Source organism: Panicum virgatum, chromosome 1K (assembly GCF_016808335.1).
Source record: "Panicum virgatum strain AP13 chromosome 1K, P.virgatum_v5, whole genome shotgun sequence".
In the NCBI taxonomy this organism is placed as follows: Eukaryota; Viridiplantae; Streptophyta; class Magnoliopsida; order Poales; family Poaceae; genus Panicum; species Panicum virgatum.
In genome coordinates this window covers 22,015,399-22,037,427 of record NC_053136.1, presented here as the reverse complement: position 1 = coordinate 22,037,427, position 22,029 = coordinate 22,015,399, and the positions used below count along the sequence as shown (strand labels likewise).

Below are 22,029 nucleotides of genomic sequence, written 5' to 3'. Positions count from 1 at the left end.
GAACAGATGTAAAAGAACATGACAAGAAATCCAAAGTACTAATTCAGAAAACTGTTGCTCAAATTGTTTTCATCTAGGAAATTTTACAGCATATCAAATTGTTGTATAGAAGTAGTTCCTACATATAGGTAGTTCGAACCTCAAAAACAGGACGCATATAAACAAATATCTGTAATATATAAACTGGAATGATGAGGTACCATCAATGTGTAGACAAAGTACCAGTAAGTAATGTGATAACATTTAACAAAAGGTGTCAACAACATATCACCTCTTCTGCGATGTGAAGAACACAGGTTGCTAAGATGCTTGCCTAACATAAAAGCCATGGTCCCAAAGTAGCCTATTGAATTCCAGCTTTATTGTTACCCACCAAAAGCTTCGTTGAATTTCACTTCCTCACTACTAGAGAAATCAATATCTGTCATATCATCAGACAAGCCTCGATGTGTACTGTGGTTTAAGCAATAATCTTGTTCGACTGGACATATGCCATATTCTGACTCCAGTAAGGAATGGGTTGGAATCATATTTAGCTCCATCGTGCTCATTGATGATCTAATCTTAGCTAGTTCTGGCCAGCGTTTTGCTGATATATACATGTTTGCAATCAATTTGTAGTGACCAGGGTTGTCCGTCCTCATTGCCAGCAGCCTCTTTGCAGCTCGATCCCCAATTTCTGTTTTGCCATGGATCCTGCAAGCCTCAATTAGAGTTGCCAACATTGCATCAGTTGGCTCAAATGGCATCTTGTTAATTATCTCCTCAGCCATCCTCAGCAAACCTTCACGGCAGTACAAATCAACCATGCAAGAAAAATGCTCCACCCTTGGTGCAATGCAAAATACATCAAACATCTCAGCAAACCGTAGTTGCCCTTGAGTCACCAGTCCAGAGTGGCTGCACGCTGAGAGAACAGCAACCATAGTCACATGGTCCACCTTGATATTGTTGGCAATCATCTCATCAAAGAGCTTCAGTGATACAAGACCCTCTCTTTGCATTCCATAGCCCAAAATCAACGATGTGTAGGCGTGCCTGTCTTGACATTGCATCTGATCAAACACTCTGCGGGCAGCTGCCATCTGTCTAGACTTTGAGTACATGTCAACAAGTGAGTTCTGCAGTAAGTTAGAGACATTAAGTCCATGCTTGATGATGTAGCAGTGCATCTCCCTTCCGTGACACAGGTGTCCAAAACGTGCACTGAGTGAAAGCATAGTTAACACAGTAACATCATTTGGAAAGACAACGGAACCAGTCATCTCTCGGAAAAGACACATAGCTTCCTCGACCTGGTCCATGAATGCAAATCCTGCTAGCAATGAATTCCATGTTGCCATGCTCCGAACTGAACATGTTCTAAACAGACGGTAGGCAGACCTCATCATCTGGCATCTTGAGTACATTGTGATCAATGAACATTCCACGCGCTCAAGCCTATCCAAGCATAGACGAATAGCCACACCATGCAACTCACGGCCAATTCTCAGATAACCATTCCGACCACATGCCTTGAGGCCAATCACAACAGTCACAAAATCCAGCCCTGGACCGTGGGAACTCCTCATCTGCGACACCAGCCTCATCACCTCGCTGCTGTTCCCCGCCTTCAAATTTCCTGCTGCAACAATGTTCCAAGTGACAATGTTTGCCCCAGGAACCTGCTGCAGCAGCTCAAACGCCTCGCCCCACATACCCGTGGACGCATACCCAGACACCATCGCGTTCCAGCTCACAACATCCCTCGCAGGCATTCCGTCAAACACCCTGCGTGCATCCTCCAGCTCCCCGCACTTGGCATACAGCCCCACTAGCGCATTCCAGACATACATGTCCAGGCCGTATCCCCACCTCTGAATCCGCTGCTCAATCCCCCGACCAATGGTGGCATCCCGGAGCTCGCCGCAGGCACGCAGGACCGACGGGTACGTGAACCTGTCGGCACCCACGCCCAGCGTCAGCATCCTCGCGTAGGCGAGGACCACTTCGCCCCACAGCCCCCGGTCCGCGTAGCCCCATAGGAGCAGGTTCCAGGGGAACGCCCGCGCCTTCCCTGCCGCGCGCTCGACGGCAGCTCGCGCCGCAGAGAGGTCGCCGAGCGCGATGTAGAAGGAGGCGAGCCTGGGGAGCACCGAGGGGTGCGCGCCCAGGCCGAGCGCAACGGCGCGCGCGTGCACCTGCTCGCCGGGTAAGCGGGCGCGACCCGCGGTGCAGGAGAAGAGAAGGGCAGAGAGGGAGGAGGGGGAGAAAAAAGAGGTGGGCGGCGGCGGCGGGTCCTGAGCGTGGGCGCCATTAAGCCAATCGGGTGGGAGGCAGCGGCGGATGCAGAGGAGGTGGTGCTTGGATAGCGCGGCGGGAGGAGGTGGTGGGCGGACTGGGCGCATCAAACGGCCGGCGCCACCACCGTCTTCATGGCATCACCACCGCCGGCCGGACTTGCCGGAGTGGGAGGCGGCGGCCAGCGGGTAAATGGGTGGGCGCGCAGCAGCTCCGTCCTCGAAGCTGCTCGTGAAGTCGTTTTCGGTTTTCACTTGGGAGGTGAAGCCACGGGAACGTGGCTCCGCGTGGCTCCTCCTCGCTCTTCCCAACTCTGCCCCCGGGCGCGGGTGTGCGCGGCCACGCGGCCGACGGCCGCCGCAGGGGCGCGGCGCAGCGGGGAGGAGGGCTGCCGGACCGCCGGAGCGAGGTCCGTGGAGGCGGTGGGGCCGGGCGGCGGCGGGAGACCGGGCGGAGGAGACGCGGGCCGCCGCCGCCGCGAGGAGGAGAGGAGGCGGCGGAGCTGGGCGACGAGGCCGAGGAAGGAGACGACGGGGGTGGCGCGAATGGATAAGAGGAGAGGAGGAGAAAAAGAAAAGGAAAGAAAAAAGAATAGAGGAGGAGAAAAAGTAAAAAGAAAGAAAAGGTGCACCTACTAGCCGGGTTAGCGGGCGCGACCGGCGGTGCAGAAGAAGAGAAGGGCAGAGAGGGAGAAGGGGGAGAAAAGAGGTGGGCGGTGGCGGCGGGGACGGGTCCTGGGCGTGGGCGGCATTAAGCCAATCGGGTGGGAGGCAGCAGCGGATGCGGAGGAGGTGATGTTTGGATAGCGCGGCGGGAGGAGGAGGTGGTGGGCGTATCAAACGGCCGGTGCCACCGCCGTCTTCGTGGCATCACCACCTCGCCGCCGGCCGGACTTGCCGGTGAGCGGAGGCGGCGGCCGGCGGGTAAATTGGGTGGGAGGCTTTGTTTGGGATCTCTCGTCGGCGCCGCAACGACAGTCTCCCTTCCTTTCTTTGCGGTCCATGACTTGTTGGGCCCACTGAGTCGGTGGCTCCATTCATGACAGCCCAACAATCCAACAGGCCGAACCAGGCCGGGCAAGAGTAATAAAGGATCATGGGCTGGCCCATCGAGAACTTCCTTGTAATCTATGTAATGTTCACATTTGTGAACAACAAGATTCAGTGTCCATATATATGATGTATGTAATGATCAAGCTCTTATGTGTCATAATTAATTCAGTTGGAAAGTGAAGGTGTTGGATTTTATGAATGCTACTGATTTAATTTGAGCTACTTTTTGATGTTTAAATTATAATTCCAATGAATTATTGCCCTTTTGGAATGCTGCATCGACAATGTAAGCTAACCATGTCAGTTGTGGCAGTAGGGTAATGTATTTCCTCAAAAAGGATATATATCGCGCGCGTTACAATTCAGGAATCCATCATCTGAAAAGAGTGATTGGGCCTTTCTTAATCCTATTTGGCCCAATAGTGCTTGCATACAACTATTTAATCTCCTTTTGTACTATACTGCGCGCACTTTACTTCTCTTTTCCCGTGGACATGCATACGAATCGATTGGCCGGGCACGAAGCTTGCACATGCATGCATGTCTGTACATTATCTTCTCTTTTCCCTTACACATGCATGTGAATCAACTGATCTTAGCATGAAGCAGAAACATATCAAAACAGGGATTGTAAAAATATATCATGTATTCAATGAGTATCTTATCTTCTCTTATTTTATTCCTTTTTATTCTCTTCCATTTTTCTTTTTCTTTCTAATATCCTTGTAAATATTTCTTTACTACTATATAATATGTTTTCCTTTCTTCTTGTTTATTTTTATTTTATTCCTTATTTTCATTCTAATATAAAACAAGTACAATTGCTCTAAATACACTAATATTTGATGTATTTTTTGTTTCTAACTTCCTCCTTATTCCTTATCTAATGTTTTTTTCTTTTATTCTCTAATTTTATATCCCACTCTTTTTATCTATTCTTTCTCTACCAATCCTCTTTTTTATATTTTTACTTTATATTCTTCTCTTACTCCTTATTATTGTATTTATCTATTTACTTTTTTAGATAGTAATATTTGTCTACTGTCCATAATATACTTGTTCGAGGTGTATAATTTATTTGTTCGTTTTGTAGATTAAATTGTTCAGCCACGTTGGTTCGTTTGTTCGCGATATTCATTTTTCATTATTTATCTGCATAATCAAATGTTTGAGATGTTTAATATTTTGTTCGTTGCACATAATTGTTTGTTCATTATGTTTAATTTTTTGTTCCTATTGTTAAAACATTTGTTCCCAGTAGCTAAAACTAATTATTTAGTATTAAAAAAATATTTTTAAAAAATATTATGCAAACATAGGCAAGTGTGATCTTGATTTGAAGATCTCATTGTAAGAAATATTATGGTGAAATCAAAATATAATTTAGATACTTGGTTTGGAATTTATTAATTTTTTTATGTTGAAAGTTTGCTTATGGAGTCACAATTTTATATTTCTTACTTGCTACATGTCGCTTTCGCTGGACTGTGCACACGTTACCTATGCTAATAATTACCGTACAGTTGATAGACTTTTCTACTGTGGAATGTGTTGCATATGGTATTGATTACCGTACAGTTAATACATTTTTTCTACCGTAAAATGTGTTGCATGCATAAACATCCCATATAGACTGTTGGGCTGACGACCCATTAAATATTATTGATCAAGGATTCTTCATGATTTTAGGGGCGGAGGAAATAATCACGCTTCAGGTGATGGTTGGTGCAAACATTATCTGAAGCGATGTCTAATCGCGTCCGTATTACCATGTCAGTATAAAGAAATGATAGAAAAAAATGAATTATTTTGATGGGTGTTGATTCATAGAATTTAATTTTAGTATAAAAAATGAATTATTTCCCCGCCAGTTTTCTTCCTAGGGTCGAAAACTAATAGGAAAAGGGAAAAACGACACGAAATGCAGTTACCGTCTAACTTTTTCCCTGTTATGCTAGACCTACCGGTAATACCGTCAGAGAAATTAATTTTCTATTTCCCTGCTGGTTTTACACCCTCACGGAAAATCTTGTTCCAATCATGTTGGACTGAGCGAGTATAACTCATAATGATGATAGCTAATGAAAAAGATAGCAAGGATGTTAAGTTTATAAAAAAAAGTAGTGATCATTTTAATGATAGACCTTATCTATCTTCCCGAAAGAAGCACATAGTACAATATTCAATGTACAGTTTATTATAAATTCGAGTCTTTCGGCTTTCAATTTTCTACTTTACCACGGTGGCTTGCGGCGCGGCTGTTCTTTTGTTTTGCTACCACAGCTGCGGCGGCGGCGGCGGCTGGTGCCTGTGATGGCGATGGCGATGGCCTGCAGCTCCAATGACACGAGGTGGCAAGGGCCCTCATGGAACTGACCTCTGCTAGGCTAAGCTTCAGGTGGAGGATGTCTTTCATTTCTGGTGGCCGCTGACTTAGGGCTTGCCTTCGATTGCTGCCATCCCGTTTGGGGTCTGTCGGGCGCTCTATGGGCATGCTAGCTTTGTCAGACCCGGGGCGGCAGAACCGCTCACGGGTGTGGAATATTCTAGAGCCCTATGGGAGTACTGCATGGGTACATTCTGCCCCTAGTGTAACTACTCGTACAGCAGTAGAATTAGCCTAAGTACAAGGAAACTACCCGACCCACTAGGAATAGGACTCTAAACGTACTCGGCTAGGACTTTCCGTGTAACCCTGTTCCCCCAGACTATATAAGGGCGAGCAGGGACCCCTCCAAAACATCGAACAATACCAGAGGGAATACAAACCACCACACAGGACGTAGGGTATTACGCTCCGGCGGCCTGAACCTGTCTAAATCCTTGTGTTCCTTGCACCATCGCGTTCTGATCTCGGCGAGTCCCTACTCATAACCACTCTCCTCGGGATACCCCTCGGAGAACCCGACAGTAAAACACCGACAGCTGGCGCCCACCGTGGGGCCTCTCGCCAAAGATCATCGGAAGAATTCGATGGCATCCTTCAACTTCGGTTTTCCGGCAATCGACGCCGGAACCACCTTCGTCTTCGGATCGTGGGTCTGCATCGCCAACGGATCAGGAGGTTTCTCTAGCCATCTGATCAACCCCGCGAGTATGAAGGCTCCCCGGCGAGAACAACTCGGCGAATCACTTCCGTCGAAATCCTTCTTCCCGAAATCGTCAAGGAAATCGAGGACTTGTCCTTGTCGGACTCGGCACCTGCTCGTTTTCCCTTTGAACTAAGGAATTCAGCCATGTCATACCCAGCACTTTTTCGCCAATGGGACCGGACTGGGACTCCGACTCCTCCCCTATTTGACTCCTACCCGGACTCGGACGATGACTTCGATCTCGACTCAAATTCACTCGATTGCCAGAATCTGACCATCCTGGCCACGCCTCAAAGCCGAGTCGTCTTCTGGAAGAACTCTGAATCCACCAATGACGTCAACAATGCCCGGCTGGTGGCTTGCCTACGGGACCTACATTACCAGCTAGGCAGACCTCTTTCTCCTGTCAGAGGAGAGGAAATCGGCGACACTACTCTGGTCGATTACAGCACGACTCACTCGACCCCAAACAGACAGGTGTATGTCTCGCTTCATGGAGAAGAGAGTGCACTAGGCTCTCAGGCCGATTGGTACGCCAACGAGAGTCTGGACCAAATTTCAAATGACGAGCTGTCAGTCAACGCTCCGCAAGACGAGTCCCAACAAAACAAGGAAAGCCAGCAACAACGCAACCGCCGTCGCATCACTCGCAGAAAGAACGCGACCGCTCGGGCTCAATGCGCTCCAACTCCGCACGGACCGCGAAACCTGCGATAGGATCTAGATGAAGCAGCCGACAATGCATTCAACAGTCCTCTGATCAACCTGGCCGAGGCAGCTATATTGATGTAAGCCCTGCCAGACACTCCTCAAATTCGTGAAATTTAGCGCTTGACTAGAGATGCTTTGCGTCAGATTGGAAGACAGAACCCGACCCCATCTGTTTCCCACAATAGCCGAACCCCTGCTAAACAGAAGGGCCACCAGGAAGCAAATCAAGGCAACAACACGTGTGGCCAGCCCCGACCTAGGTACCTAGATGAGAGCTATCATGCTGGTCCTTCGAGAGGTCATGGCCGCTTTCCTAATGACGCACGAGACTTCATCAATGCCAAACGTCATGGATGACCCACGGATGAAACTGATCGATTCCCGGCCTTCAGCCAGAACATAAATTATGCCGAGTACCCGACTGGTTTCAACCCAGTGAACATGCAGAATCTAAAGAAGTACGATGGCAAATAGGATCCCAGACAATGGCTACGGATCTACTCGACCGCTATCGAAGTAGCAGGAGGCACAAATTCTACTAAAGTCATATATTTCCCGATGGCCCTGGAATCCGCCCCTTTGACATGGCTCGAGAGCTTAAGACATGACTCGATCCACTCGTGGGAGGACTTGAAAAGGATCTTCATCGATAACTTCCAAGGCTCCATTCATCGCCCAGCTACTCGCCACGACTTACGGTTATGCAAACAGGAGCGAGGCGAAGCCCTGAGATCATACATAAAGAGATTCTTTGATACCCGAGCTACCATTGCCAACATAGAAGATGACGATGTGATCGACTGCTTTCACAATGGCCTCGCCGCACAACAACTGTACTGAGACTTTGGGAGAAACAGACCTCGCTCAGTTGTAGCACTACGGGACATGATGCTCGCTTGGGCCGACCAAGAAGAACAAGAACGCGATCGCTTCTCCCGCCGCGAAGATAACAATCAGAAACGCAACGGGGACCCGCGATCAGATAAAGGCCAACGCAACTTCGACAAGAAGCGGAAACCAGAGGATACAGTGGCCACAATGGAACGGGGACAAAAAGGCAAGAATGGAAATCAACAAGACATTTTCAAAAACTACTCGAAAGACCTTGCCCCTGACATCCTAAAGGAAAGAACACGATCCTCGAGTGCGTTAACCTTCGCAAGTCTCTCCAACAATGTCAATTGGAAGAAGACAAAAAGAAGAAAGATAAACAAGATGATGAAGATGACGACAAAGATGGAACCATGGGATTCCAACAACCCACCAACAGGGTCAACATGATCTACGGAGGAGATTCTTCTTTCAACAAGAGAAACCAGAAACTGGTCTGGCGCGAAATACTAAAAATGGAACCAGCTGTCCAGAAGCCACTAAGGCACAGTGAAACACCTATAACCTTCTCAAGGGAAGATTAATGGGCCAGCTTTTCAGAACCTGTAAAATTTCCACTCGTCCTAGACCCAGTGGTTGCCGGCTCCATTCTCACTCGGGTACTAGTTGACGGAGGCAGTGGCCTAAACCTCATTTTCATGAGTACAATCACCAAGATGGGACTCGACATATCTGACAAACTGAAACCAAGCAAAGCACCCTTCTACGGCATCGTCCCAGGGAACGCTTATTTTCCAGTTGGAACCGTGACGCTCCCAGTCACCTTCGGCACACCAGACAACCACCGAACGGAAATCATCAAGTTCGAAGTAGCAGACTTCGAGTCCTCATATCATGCCATACTCGGACGGCTAGCCTTGGCCAAATTCATGGCAGTTCCCCACTACGTCTACCTTTTGCTGAAGATGCCTGGAAAAATAGGAGTCCTCACCTTCCGCGGAGATCTCCAAAGATCCTTCGAATGTGAAAAAGAAGCTATAACCTATGCTTCCACAAATCGACTCCCGGATACCGCAGGAGAAGTACTAGCTACAGCCCAGCAGTACTCGGCATCGGGATCAGAGATGCCTACAAAGAAGATAAGTCGCTCTGCTCCAAAGCCACTCGACAACATCGGAGTAAAGGCAATTCAGCTCAAAGAAGACGATCCCTCAAAGACAGCCTTGATTGGGAAAGGGCTTACTGATAAATAGGAAAGCGCGCTCGTCAACTTCCTTAGGGCCAACCGCGACATATTTGCATGGAAACCAGCCGACATGCCCGGTGTCCCAAAGGAGTTGATCGAGCACTCCCTAAATGTCAATCCTACTGCCACTCCAAAGAAGCAGAGACTACAAAGATTCTCGGTAGAGAAAAGAGAGGCCATCAAAAAAGAACTCGCCAAGCTACTCGCAGCTGGATTCATCAAAGAAGTTTACCACCCCGAGTGGCTGGCGAATCCAGTACTCGTCCTCAAAAAGAACAACAACGAATGAAGGATGTGCGTCGACTACACAGACCTCAACAAGCATTGCCCGAAGGATCCCTTCGGACTCCCTCGCATTGACCAAGTCATCGACTCGACGGCCGGATGCATACTACTCGGGCTATCATCAAATAGCTCTCAAGGAAGAGGACCAGATCAAAATGGCGTTCATCACTCCATTCGGCGCATACGCTTACAAGACCATGTCCTTCGGACTGAAGAATGCTGGAGCAACATATCAGCACGCCATACAGTTATGCTTCACCAACCAGCTCCATCGCAACGTGGATGCCTATGTCGACGATGTGGTCGTAAAAACAACAGAATTCGACTCCTTTATCCCCGACCTAAAAGAAACCTTCAACAGTTTGCGAAGCTTCAAGTGGAAATTGAACCCAACTAAAGTTGTTTTCGGCATACCGTCCGGAAATCTACTCGGCTTCATTGTCAGCCACAGAGGAATTGAAGCAAATCCAGAAAAAATCAACGCCATCATGAACATGGAAGCTCCGACCTCTATCAAAGATGTTCAGAAGCTCACTGGATGCATGGCTGCCCTGAACATATTTCTATTGAGAATCGGCGAAAGAGGACTTCCTTTCTTCAAACTACTGAAGAAACAAGACAAATTCAAATGGTCCCAAGAAGCAGCCGAAGCACTCGAAGACCTGAAACAGCACCTCCAGTCACCTCCTATCCTAATGGCTCCAATGCTAGGAGAGGAGATGCTACTTTACATCGCAGCTACCACACACGTTGTCAGCACAACAATCGTGGTAGAACGAAACGAAGAAGGCCACACCTACGGCGTCGAAAGACCAGTCTACTTCATAAGTGAAGCTGTCTGAATCAAAGGTGCGATACCCACCGATTCAGAAAGTACTCTACGCGATACTGATCACCTCGAGGAAGCTGCGACATTACTTCGACGAGTACAAGATATCAGTCATCACGGACTTCCCACTAGGTGACATCTTACACAACAGAGACGCGACCGGTCGCATCTCAAAATGGGAAGTCGAACTAGGAGCACTCGAGCTAAAGTTCACGCCAAGAACAGCGATCAAGTCTCAAGCCCTAGTCGACTTCCTAGCTGAATGGAGAGAAAATCAAATACTCGCTCCACCGTCCGTCTCAGACCACTGGACCATGTACTTTGACGGATCACTAAAGTTGGGTGGAGGAGGAGCAGGCGTACTCTTCATCTCTCCAAAAGGCGAGCAACTCAAATATGTCTTCCAAATCCTCTTTGAAGTTTCCAACAACAAAGCAGAATATGAAGCTCTCCTACACGGCCTCCGACTGGCCATTTCTCTCGGCATCAAGCGACTACTTGTCTACGGAGACTCCCTCCTTGTGGTCCAGCAAGTAAACAAAGAGTGGGACATTAACAAAGAAACCATGGACGCCTACGTTGCAGAGATTAGGAAACTTGAAAACGAGTTTTCAGGATTGGAAATCCACCACGTCGTCCGCGACAACAACGTGGCAGTAGACGTACTTTCAAAACTCGGCTCCGACCGAGCGGAAGTCCCTCTAGGAATCTTCGTCCATAAGCTTCATCACCCCTCAATCAATATTTCCACCCTAATGGAAGTCGACCCAGTTCCCCAAGAAACCAGTCGAGAGGTAATGATGATCGAAGCTGATTGGTGCACTACGTTTATCGACTACATCAAGGACAAAGTTCTCCCACTCGGAATCAAAAAAGACGACGCAGAAGCAGTACGCATCATGCGTCGCAACAAGAATTACGTGCTTATCGACAACAAACTCTACAAGTGAGGCACAGGATCAGGAATCCTCATGAAATGCATCACAGCAGAAGAAGGAAAAAGAATCCTACCGGAAGCTCATGAAGGCACATGTGGAAACCACGTGGCTTCACGCACGCTGGTCGGCAAAGTCTTCAGATCAGGATTCTACTATCCCACAGCATTATCAGACGCAGAACTACTCGTCAAACGATGCCCAGGATGCCAGTACTTCGCCAAACAGAGTCACTTGCCTACTCACAACTTGATAACCATACCTCCATTGTGGCCGTTCGCTTGCTGGACCCTTGACATGATAGGACCACTCCCAACAGCGCCAGGAGACTTCACACACATTCTAGTGGCAGTCGACAAGTTTACCAAATGGATTGAAGTCAAACCAATCAAGAAGATCTCATCAGATCGTGCAGTCAAGTTCATCAGTGAAATACTCCACAGACTTGATTTCCCCAACACAATCATAATCGATCTTGGATCAAACTTCACTTCACAAGAATTCTGGGATTACTGCGAGAACTCCAGCATTGAGATCAAGTACGTATCTGTTGCACACCCAAGAGCCAACGGCCAAGTGGAACGCATCAACGGACTCAAAGTCAAAAGCACGGCGAATCAAGTAGTCGGGGCTAAGGGCCATGAGCCTTGCGGCCCTAGAGACAAGTTCTCTAACCTCTTCAGGAGTCGTAACTCTATCGGCTACCTCGAATACCAGCCTTTCTTTGTTCACTCAAAGTCAAAGGCACGGCGAATTGAGTAGTCGGGGCTAAGGGCCATGAGCCTTGCGGCTCTAGAGACAAGTTCTCTAACCCCTTCAGGAGTCGTAACTCCATTGGCTACCTCGAATACCAACCTTTCTTTGTTCACTCAAAGTCAAAGACACAGCGAATCGAGTAGTCGGGGCTAAGGTCCATGAGCCTTGCGGCCCTAGAGACAAACTCTCTACCTTCTTCAGGAGTCGTAGCTCCATCGGCTACCTCGAATACCAACCTTTCTTTGTTTACTCAAAGTCAAAGGCACGGCGAATCGAATAGCCGGGGCTAAGGGACATGTGCCTTGTGGCCCTAGAGACAAGTTCTCTACACCCACCAGGAGTCATGACTCCATAGATTTCTCTCATGAGACGACGACTATCGACTACTATGGTACTCGACCTTCGGATGGGACAAGCTCCCTATCTCCCAAGACAACCTTCATGTCCATGAGACAATAACTATCGACTACTATGGTACTTGATCTTCGGATGGGACAAGCTACCTTATTTCAAAAGGAAATCATCATCCATGATACAACACCTCGTCGACTACTACGGTACTCAACCTCTGGAGGACAAACCCCCTCATCTACAAGAAATACTCGCCCACGAGACGTCGATTAATCGACTACTATGGCACTCGACCTGAAAAGAGAACACATCTCAAAAAGAGCTACTCATCCACAAGATGGAAGTCAAGGAAGAGACATGATCTCTACATCCACACAAGATGGACAATCAAGAAAAGTTCTTACAAAAAGAACCTGTCAGCCTATTGACCCAAAAATCATACTTACATGGCAAAAAGAAGACACAGTACATCCTACTGGTCTATCAACTTTACAATTTGGTCGGCCACAGGCTCCGCCTCCTCTACAAACTTGACAAATTGGTCATGGTCACAAGTCGAACACATCCCATCGCCAAGGACACCTATCTTGGCCTGAGGCCAGTAAGATTTGACAAGACCAAGAGCCTGCGCTACACAATTCCTAGAAGCTTCAGCCAAATACTCGGCAAACTTCTGTGGAACCTTCTGCAGCCGATCAGTCAAACTGCCATCAGACTCATTGGCGGAACCTACAGACTCGACCACAGTCTGAGCCGCCATCCGAAGTTCCTACAACTCCTTCTAGTGCTCCTCAGTGCCGTCTGTGGCCACAACAAAAAGGACATAAGCACCCGTATGACCAAAAAGAAAAACCTCAGGACACAAATAAAGAGGTTACCTCGGTTCTTCTGGATCACCTCCTTCAGCATCCTGACCCTCTGCTCGAGCGCGGCCTTGTCATTCTTCAAAGCAGCATTCTCCGCCTCTGGCAGAGTGATCTTCTGGCGATCCACCTCAGTCGCTTTCAGCTTCTGAGACTTCAGATACTACCGATTGGCCATTTGTTGCAACAACACAGTCAACCCAAAGAAAAGTTCCACAAAAGGAAAAAGTACTCGACAACAGTACCCACCACAGAAAATCTGGTGAACTCCCATACAACGGCCTGGAATTTCTTCATATTTCCAGCCGTCAATTGCGGATCGTCTTCAAGCCGTTCACCATGGTAACTCTCAAAGCGGGGAGGGGACGCTGCAATCTCCTCCAGAAGGCTGTCACTCAACTCCTCCGTCTCTTCAGCATCTGGCGAGACACCTGCTGTCTTACTCGTGGGAAGGAGCCGAGCAACTAGAAGAACCTTCGAACCATTGTAAGGAGTAATGATGGGCACACCGACTGGGATCTCTGAAGGATGGGATCCCCCCCAACAGTCCTTCTCGATGATTCCGCCATATCAGGAGCAGCAGTAGTAGGAACTCCTTCCTCAACCACTCGTCTCTGCTTGGGCGCAAGACCAGGGCTACAAACAAGAAACAAAGGCATCAAACAGCCAGCTCAGAACAGGACAAAAACAACCCGACAAAATTACCAGATTTGGCGGGTACTTACGACGATACAACTTAGAGAGTTCCGGCACGGAGTCGACTCCCTCAACGATGTCATTAAGAATCGCCATAGCCTCATTCGGATGAATTATTCCCGAAGAAAATCGAGAAGGGTCATCCAGGCCAGAGTACTCGAACCCAGCATGGCAACGCTTCTGCAAAGGCTAGATCTGCCTTCCAAGCCAAGAAAAAGCAACCATCGCACCGGTCACCCCATTATTCTTCAGAACAGCAATCCGCTGCAATAGTTCTTCCTCTTGAACTTGGATATACCCATGATGAAACCACTCATGACACTGCTTGGGCAGACCAGGAACTCTTCCGGCAGCGACGGGGCATGATTATCAATATAAAACCACTCAGACCTCCAGTCACCAATCTGACGACGAGGACTATACGGAATATACTTCCCCACCATCTCAGATCGAAGCTCAAGATTGGCTCCACCAACAGTGGCAACATTCGAAAAATTTGGATAAGGGTTCAAGAAGAACAGAGTCTTGAACAAATCGAAGTGCGGGTAGATTTCAAGAAAAGCCTCACACAAATGAACAAAAATAGAAATAGGGAGAATGGAAGTCGGAGTCAAATGATGATGCTGGATCCCCCAGAAAAAGAGGAGACCCCGCAAGAAATTGCAGACGGGAATCCCCAACCTATAGCTGGGCATATTACCCGAAACCCGAAGTCCGAACCCGAAAAACCCGAACCCGAACCCAAAAACCCGAATCCGAAAAACCCGAACACTACTTCAGGTAGCAAGCCACGGTACCCGAAATTATTACGGGTATTTCGGGTTTAAGACCCCGGTACCCGAATTCCTTAACAAACCCGAAATAGTCAGTCCCAACCCACTATTTTCAGCCCAACCCACGAAAGCCCCAAATCCCGCTACTCCAAAGGCCCAAACCCCAATAACCCTAGCGCCCCACGTTGCATACAAAGCCATCAGGCTCCGACTTCCGGCCGCAACTCCCAGGGAGGCCGTGACGGCGCATCTCGAAGCCTCGACGGACGGCGAGACGCCGAAGCCGGCACCCACCAGCAGATCCCATCGGGCTGCCGACGTTCCTCTCCCACCTCCGTGCGTGCAGGTCCGCCTCCGCCTCCCACGCTCTCCAGTGGTACGCCGCCCTCATCTCCGGCTACCTCGCGCGCCTCCCTGCTTTGCCTCTCCAACCTCCGCCAGTCCTCCTTGCCCTCGCGTCCGTCGCAGACCCCGTCGCGCACGCGCACGCTGTCTTTGCGCGCCTCCCGGAGCCCGCCGTGGCAGCAGCGCTGTTCTTACCCTCGGCCTCCTCGGCAAGCTGCAGACCAGCAGCGTCTCGTCTAATCTCTCTACTCAGCAGGTCGGGTAGTTCGGGTAAACCTGAACCCGAACCCGAATTTTCGGGTTCTTCTTTTTCCCAACTAATTTCGGGTAGTATTTTTGGAAACCCGAAATACCCAAAACCTGAAATACCCGACCCGAAATTTTTGGGTAGCCCGAACGCCCAGCCATACCCCAACCCGCGTTCAACAATAGCCTTGAACATAACAGTCTCTGCAACTCTTTCATGCGGTCTTTCGTATCCCTCAGCCGAAAACCACTGAACAACCAACCTAGGACGGAGAAGTCGACGACCGACAAGAGATGAGATCGCGGATTCTGACAACTTACTCTTCCTCCTACCATCCGCGATCGTCGCCTCCTTCTCAGATCCCTAGCGCTTGGACTTCTTTGGCGCCATCCAGAAGGTCACGAGCCTCTTCTCACGCATATGCTCGGGGGCTGAGAAATCAAAGACGGAAGACAAAACCCAAAACAGAAGGCTAAAGAAATGGCCTGAGGCAAGAGCAGATGAAAACACAGATCGGATCTCCGCTGTTAAATAATCAGGATAATGGCATTTCCGAAAATACCAGGAAAACTAAAGGCCACAAAGAACACCTCGGTTTGGGATCCTTAACCCTAAATCGAGTTATTTCAAGTCAAGGCTCGAGGGCTACGAGACATGTGTCATAAATGGCAAACTTTTTTCAAAAACAGGCCTAAAGACAGAAATGACCTTTAGCCTGATCCATCGGTTTAACCTAAGGCTCGGGGCTACTCCATATGGAGCGCGAGTACATCGCGCACCATATCAGAAGGAGAAACTCGGGGCTAGAGCACCTCATAGCCTCGATGCAGCCAGGAAAGTACTCGAGGTGCTCAAAGGACTCCAAGCCTGAGCAATGAATTCCAGAAGCACCCGAAAGCACTCGATGGACATCTTCAGAAGTACTCAATGCCCGCAGGACTCGACTACGAAAAGCTCGGAGGCTTGTCAGACCCGGGGCGGCAGGACCGCTCACGGGCGTGGAATATTCTAGAGTAGGGTGTACTGCATGGGTACATTCCTGCTCCTAGTGTAACTACTCGTACAGCAGTAGAACTAGCCTAAGTACAAGGAAACTACCCGACCCACTCGGAGTAGGACTCTAAACGTACTCGGCTAGGACTTTCCGTGTAACCTTGTTCCCCCAGACTATATAAGGGCGAGCAGGGGCCCCCTCCAAAACATCGAACAATACCAGAGGGAATACAAACCACCATATAGGACATAGGGTATTACGCTCCGGTGGCCTGAACTTGTCTAAATCCTTGTGTTCCTTGCACCATCGCGTTCTGATCTCGGCGAGTCCCTACTCATAACCACTCCCCTCGGGATACCCCTCGGAGAACCCGACGGTAAAACACCGACAAGCTTCCAAGGTCGGTCCTTTGCTTCTTGATGTGCAAGTTCTCAAACAAAAGCTTAGCTTGGTCCTCAACCACCGGTGATGATGGTGTCATTGGCATGATGGCATCGTTTTCCTTCTTGAATGCGTTACTGTGAGAACCTCAACCTACAGGACATATCCGGTGAAAACCATAGAATCGACGCACTGGTTCGAGCGACAGTAGAATCTTGATGTTGCTCTCCTCTTGAGGGTGTCATCTTGGAGTCCTTAATGGGGATGCCTTGGTCAGCTTGGGGCAATGACAACGACTGATCTATTTGCATAGTAGAGATCGACTTAGTGCAGTTTCTAGATCGCAGGGTGATCGGAAGGCAACTATCGACGATCCTTACATCAAGAGTTTCATAGAAGACAGTTGATCTGAGATTTTTATTTCTACATGAGGATCAAAATAAGGTTGAAGGAAGGACGTAGAACCGATTCAAAGCTTAGTCTTTCACTTTCTTTCTTATTTCTTCCTTTCTTATTTTTTGTGTTCCTCGATTGGAGGTTTGGAGTCTAAGTACTCATGTAATCTTGGTAAGGATGGAGTTTTTCTTAATCTAAAAAAATGTGCACCAGGTAACTCAACGTAGCCTCGCCGCTGGAGGTTGCCACCCATGAACCACCTTCGCCCCTAGAGACTGCCAGCCATGAACCACCTCTTCCGCCATCGCCGTGAGCAATGTCCGCCACAAGCTCCCCCTGGACTCCATTTGGCATATCCACCATTGACTTGTCCATGTGCCGGAGCCTGCCTCCAATCACTGATTTCTGCACCAACCACACCAATCGCAAGTGCATGTTTGTGGCATGTCAACAAAACCAGGGTGAATATAATTCCAAGAAAAGCATCCAGCTTTTGGTTTCCACTGAAATCATGTTTTCTCTTATATTACCATATGCCAAAACAGGTGTATATATATTATATAAATGAATTTTTAGGCCGGGAGACTCTCACCATTGTGCTTTCACTTTGCATTGTCAAGATGGACTCTTCATACTGCTTCTTAGATCTGCTGTCCGCTTGTTGGATTTGTCTCTCATGCGCTCCAAGAATCTCATTGGGTGCTCACTACATGAGGCGCCGTTGGTGATATGTAGTAGTGGATTCCGTTCTTGTTTGTGTCATTCACCTGAGCGAGGGAGAAAAGTTGCAATTATGGCAGCAACAAACTGGTTTCTACAGTTTGGCAGCATGTGAGAAAAATGTCTACTTGCATAGGCTAAAGGAGTGCACATAATTATTGCTGGGAGAAGTTCAAATTACACCCTCGAATTATAACAAAAGTCCGATTTTCAACCTTCAACTACAAAACCAGATAACATAGGCCATCCAACTGTTGAAACCAAGCAAATTTGGCCCTTGGGGTGGTTTTCAAGGTGGTTTTGTATTTTTTTTTAAAAATAAATAATTCTAATTAGCTTTAAAAATTAAAACTAATTCATTTTGAATCAGAAAAATATGAAACCAGTACCAAATTTTTTCTTAAAATGTAACCTATTTATTATTGCTGATCTTTCAAGAGGTTTTCGAGATCTTACATTGATCCAATCAGTTTTGAAGTAATATCCCTGCTTTAGTTTTCATCAAAGCACCTTGAGAGACCAAAATCAGCAATGTTTGGCACCATATTATTATCTAGCAATATATTACCAGGCTTGAGATCTAAGTGGACAATATGATTCTCATGAAGTTAGTGTAAACATTCGCATATTCCCTTGATCAATTGATAGCGCACTCTCCATTCGAGTCCACAAGATGCATCTGTGAAAGGGAGAGTGGGAAGGTTTCATGTTTCAGATAGTAAATATCCTTGGATGCCATATAAAGTGTAGCACGCAGTATGCAGTTTCTATATTTCAATTGTAGATAACAATTCCACAAAAGCAAATGATGATGTGAATATACATATATAGCATGCCACTTGATCAGTTGATCCTACCGGTGATATGCTCACAGAGACTCCCATTAGGTACAAACTCAAAGCAGAGCAACCTGTTTCGTACTTCTACCAAGACAGACTTCCCCTCATAGTCTGTCATTTCTCCTTGTGTGTCAGCACAATATCCCAGAAATCGCACTATGTTCTTATGCCGCACCTTCATGAGACATTGCACCTCTTGGATGAATTTCTTCTCATGCATATCAAGTGTGTTAGAGCAGCTCCAACAGATTGATTTTTCCCTTTCCCCTTTCTCATCTTATATGGAAATCCCCCATCACAATTTTAGTTTATTGGGGAGAAGTGCTCCAGCAGATTGATTTTTCCCTTTCCCCTTTAATTCATGAGTGGCCAGGATCTTCTCATACATGTGGATCTTATGGCTAGGAAAGAATGGATAGAAAGGGAGAAGGAAAGGGAGAAGGTGGAATTCCCCTTTAAAAAGGGGAGAGGGGAGGGAAATATAGGGGAAAGGGGAAAAGGGAAAATCAATCTGTTGGAACTAAATTTTTCCCCTAAATCCCCTTTATGGCTAAAAAGTGGAAAGGGAAAAAGGGATAATCAATCTGTTGGAGTTGCTCTTATACAACTTCTTCACAGCAATCATACCATTTACTATCATTCCCTGCATTTGCGGTTGCATTTGTCAGCATGATGACGAGTTTCTAGAACAGCTGCAGCTAAGCAAAAGCATAACTGAGTTGCAAGACTGAGGGTTACGCATACCTTGTAAACCACTGCAAACCCACCTCTGCCTATCTCATGGTCACCGGAGAAATTATTTGTGATGGCTTCCAGTAGCGATAATGGCAGCTTTGTTGGCTTTACACTTCCATCAAATAGCATGTGTTCCAGGTAATTTTGTGCAGCACTAGCTTTACCATCCATTTGCATGTATGTATGGTATCCTTCACATCAGAGCATGAGCATTACTGCCACACGTTACCTGCAAAATTTATTTCCTCCTGAATCTTTTGCATTAATGTAGTTGAGGCTGAGAGATTTTGAAGGTTCGATTTTGAGACATTTAAAAGTTAGACGAATCCCAGAATCTAGAATCCAGATGCCAGTTTCCTTTTTTCTCTAGCCTAGTTTAGACCTCTCTTTAAATCCCTGTAAGTTTTTCTTTTCTTCTCTTTGATTAATAAAAAAAATCACAGCGGGGCCTCCCTCCTTGTTTTCGGTTAAAAAAAATCCAGAATCAAGAATTCATAATCAGCTGGATTCTCAATTCTAGGAGTCATCTAACTTTTGGATTTCCCAAAATTGAGTCTTCAAAATCGTTGGAAGTTAAAACAAGCGGGCCTGGAGTTTAGCAAAAAGAAGCAGGGGGCATAATCCTCCTTTCACATGGCTGGACAAATGAAATGTTTGGAGAGAGATGGGACCAGTTATAAGGATGGGTAGTGTAGAAAGGTAGAGGGAATAGGAAAACACCGCACATCCTATGCGTAGGTGACCAGCTTGTCAACCGGCCCACTGCCGATGTGGAGGCCGGCTGACAAGGAGCCCTTCACATAGCGAAGGATGCTGTACTGCTGTAAGACGCTGTAATTTCGTTACGATGAGTAATGAAATTCGGGGGTGACTCCATGGTGGAAAAAAAAGATTTTTTTGAAAATGTTTTCGTGAAAAAATATATCACTGCATGTTGCTGTCTCCTATCTCCAATAAGGCAACATTGGACAAATATGTTCCATTTTCATAAAAAATCACCGTCCTGGAGGAGGTAAAACCTTCTAGTTAACTTAATTAAAACATGAGTTAAAGTGTTTGGCTTACCTTCCAGAACCACTTGATTTGGCGACATTTTTCTTTGTATCCACGGTAGTCAGTCTGAGCTCTCCACTCGTTCACATCTATAGCGCCCTTGCTACCACCCAACATCCTATCAAAATCCAAACTCGCAAAAAACTCTGTCCAGGGTTTCCATTTGTTGAACATAATACGAAATCCTGCAGCGAAATAAGCTAGTTGACGTCTGGTGGAGTTCACGAACCTATCTTGAATCAGTAGATCGATGTAGGCATCTATTCTCACTAGTAACAGCAATATCCTTCCCTCCAGGGAACAGCTCGATGACCACTCTAGATCCTAACACCTCATCTTCTCGAACAAATGTTAATTCCAAGATGTTTGAATCCACGAGACTCGAATCCATTTCTAGGATCTTTTTGCAGCTTGCATGCAGGGATGGATCTGTGTCTGCAATATCATCCAGTGTAATAGGTCTCACAGCGATGGTTTTGCGGGCACACAAGGAGGGATAGAGTCCGAAACGAAGCTATTCGGGATAGGGTCGGGGTGGCATCAGTTGAGGAGAAATTTACCCAACATCGGCTGAGATGGTTTGGACATGTCCGTGCGTAGTGGGGTTCTTGAGCGGGTCGATAATGTAAAGAGGAGTAGAGGTAGACCTAAATTGACTTGGGATGAGTCGGTTAAGAGAGACCTTAAGGATTGGAATATCTCTAAAGAGATAGTTTTGGATAGGAGCGCTTGGAGACTAGCTATCAATGTGCCTGAATCATGAACTTTATTTCTTTTGGGTTTCATCTCTAACTTATCCCAATTTGTTTGGGAAAAAAAAGCTATGTTGTTGTTGTAATAGGTCTCCCAGCTAGTTGCAAGAATAATGTCCGGTCGATGAAAACTCCAGCATGTATTTTGTGCCTCAGGGCTAATGCAATCATCCGCCCTGCGAATTCGAAGTACTCTAGCTGCAGTGGATCCACAACAGATGCTGCAATACAGATGGAAATGTCGAACGTCAGAAAGTTATAAAAGGGACAGCAAGGTTCGGAGCTCACTAATTTTACATCCAGTTTGGACCAAAACTACTCGGAAATAAGGTGCGTTTGGATCGGGTCCACTGCGTGCCGTGCCAAATTAAACCATCGACTGCCCATAAATCGGCCACACGTGGGGCTGCTAAAAAAATGAAGTGCACCGCGCACAGACAACCTGGGCGGGGCCAAATCAGGACCTCCATCCAAACGGAGTTGCTCGCGATCAACGTCCAAAGTTTGGTCTGGCCGATGCGGGCATCCATCCAAACGGCTTCATATGCTCAGTCAGTCAGTCGAGTCCACGCATGCTCTCAACTTCCAGTTATTCTTTCATCTGCAACATTCATCCGCTCCTCATCTCGCATGTGTCTCTTCAACTGCGACTGCTGCCCTTTCCTGTGTGGGTTGACAGCCGAATTAGCTTACAAACCAAGATTATTGAAATCTGTGTCCGTAGAGTTCACAGCTTATTTGAGATTGGATATGAAATTTGTTAAGCTTTAGCACCAATTTCATTCTTTGTTTTGAAATTCCAATGCATCTTGTGGAGGTCAAGCTCACGCTGACTACGATGCCAGCGATCATCGACATCTTCAAATC

General features: G+C 47.2%; 1 protein-coding gene and 1 pseudogene across 6 annotated transcripts in view; both read right to left on the bottom strand.

Annotated features, from left to right (window-relative positions):
* The window catches only part of LOC120699341 (pentatricopeptide repeat-containing protein At1g71490-like), a 29,354-nt gene extending 26,617 nt beyond the window's left edge, over positions 1 to 2,737 (bottom strand). For all 6 annotated transcript variants that reach the window (XM_039983316.1, XM_039983350.1, XM_039983335.1 and 3 more), the window contains exon 1: positions 272 to 2,737. In XM_039983316.1, the coding sequence (XP_039839250.1) occupies positions 366 to 2,387 (2,022 nt within the window). In that variant the 5' untranslated portion in view covers positions 2,388 to 2,737 and the 3' untranslated portion in view covers positions 272 to 365. The remainder of the gene's footprint in view (positions 1 to 271) is intronic.
* Positions 2,738 to 18,274: 15,537 nt separating this feature from the next.
* LOC120653829 lies at positions 18,275 to 19,528 on the bottom strand (annotated as a pseudogene).
* Positions 19,529 to 22,029: the final 2,501 nt, after the last annotated feature.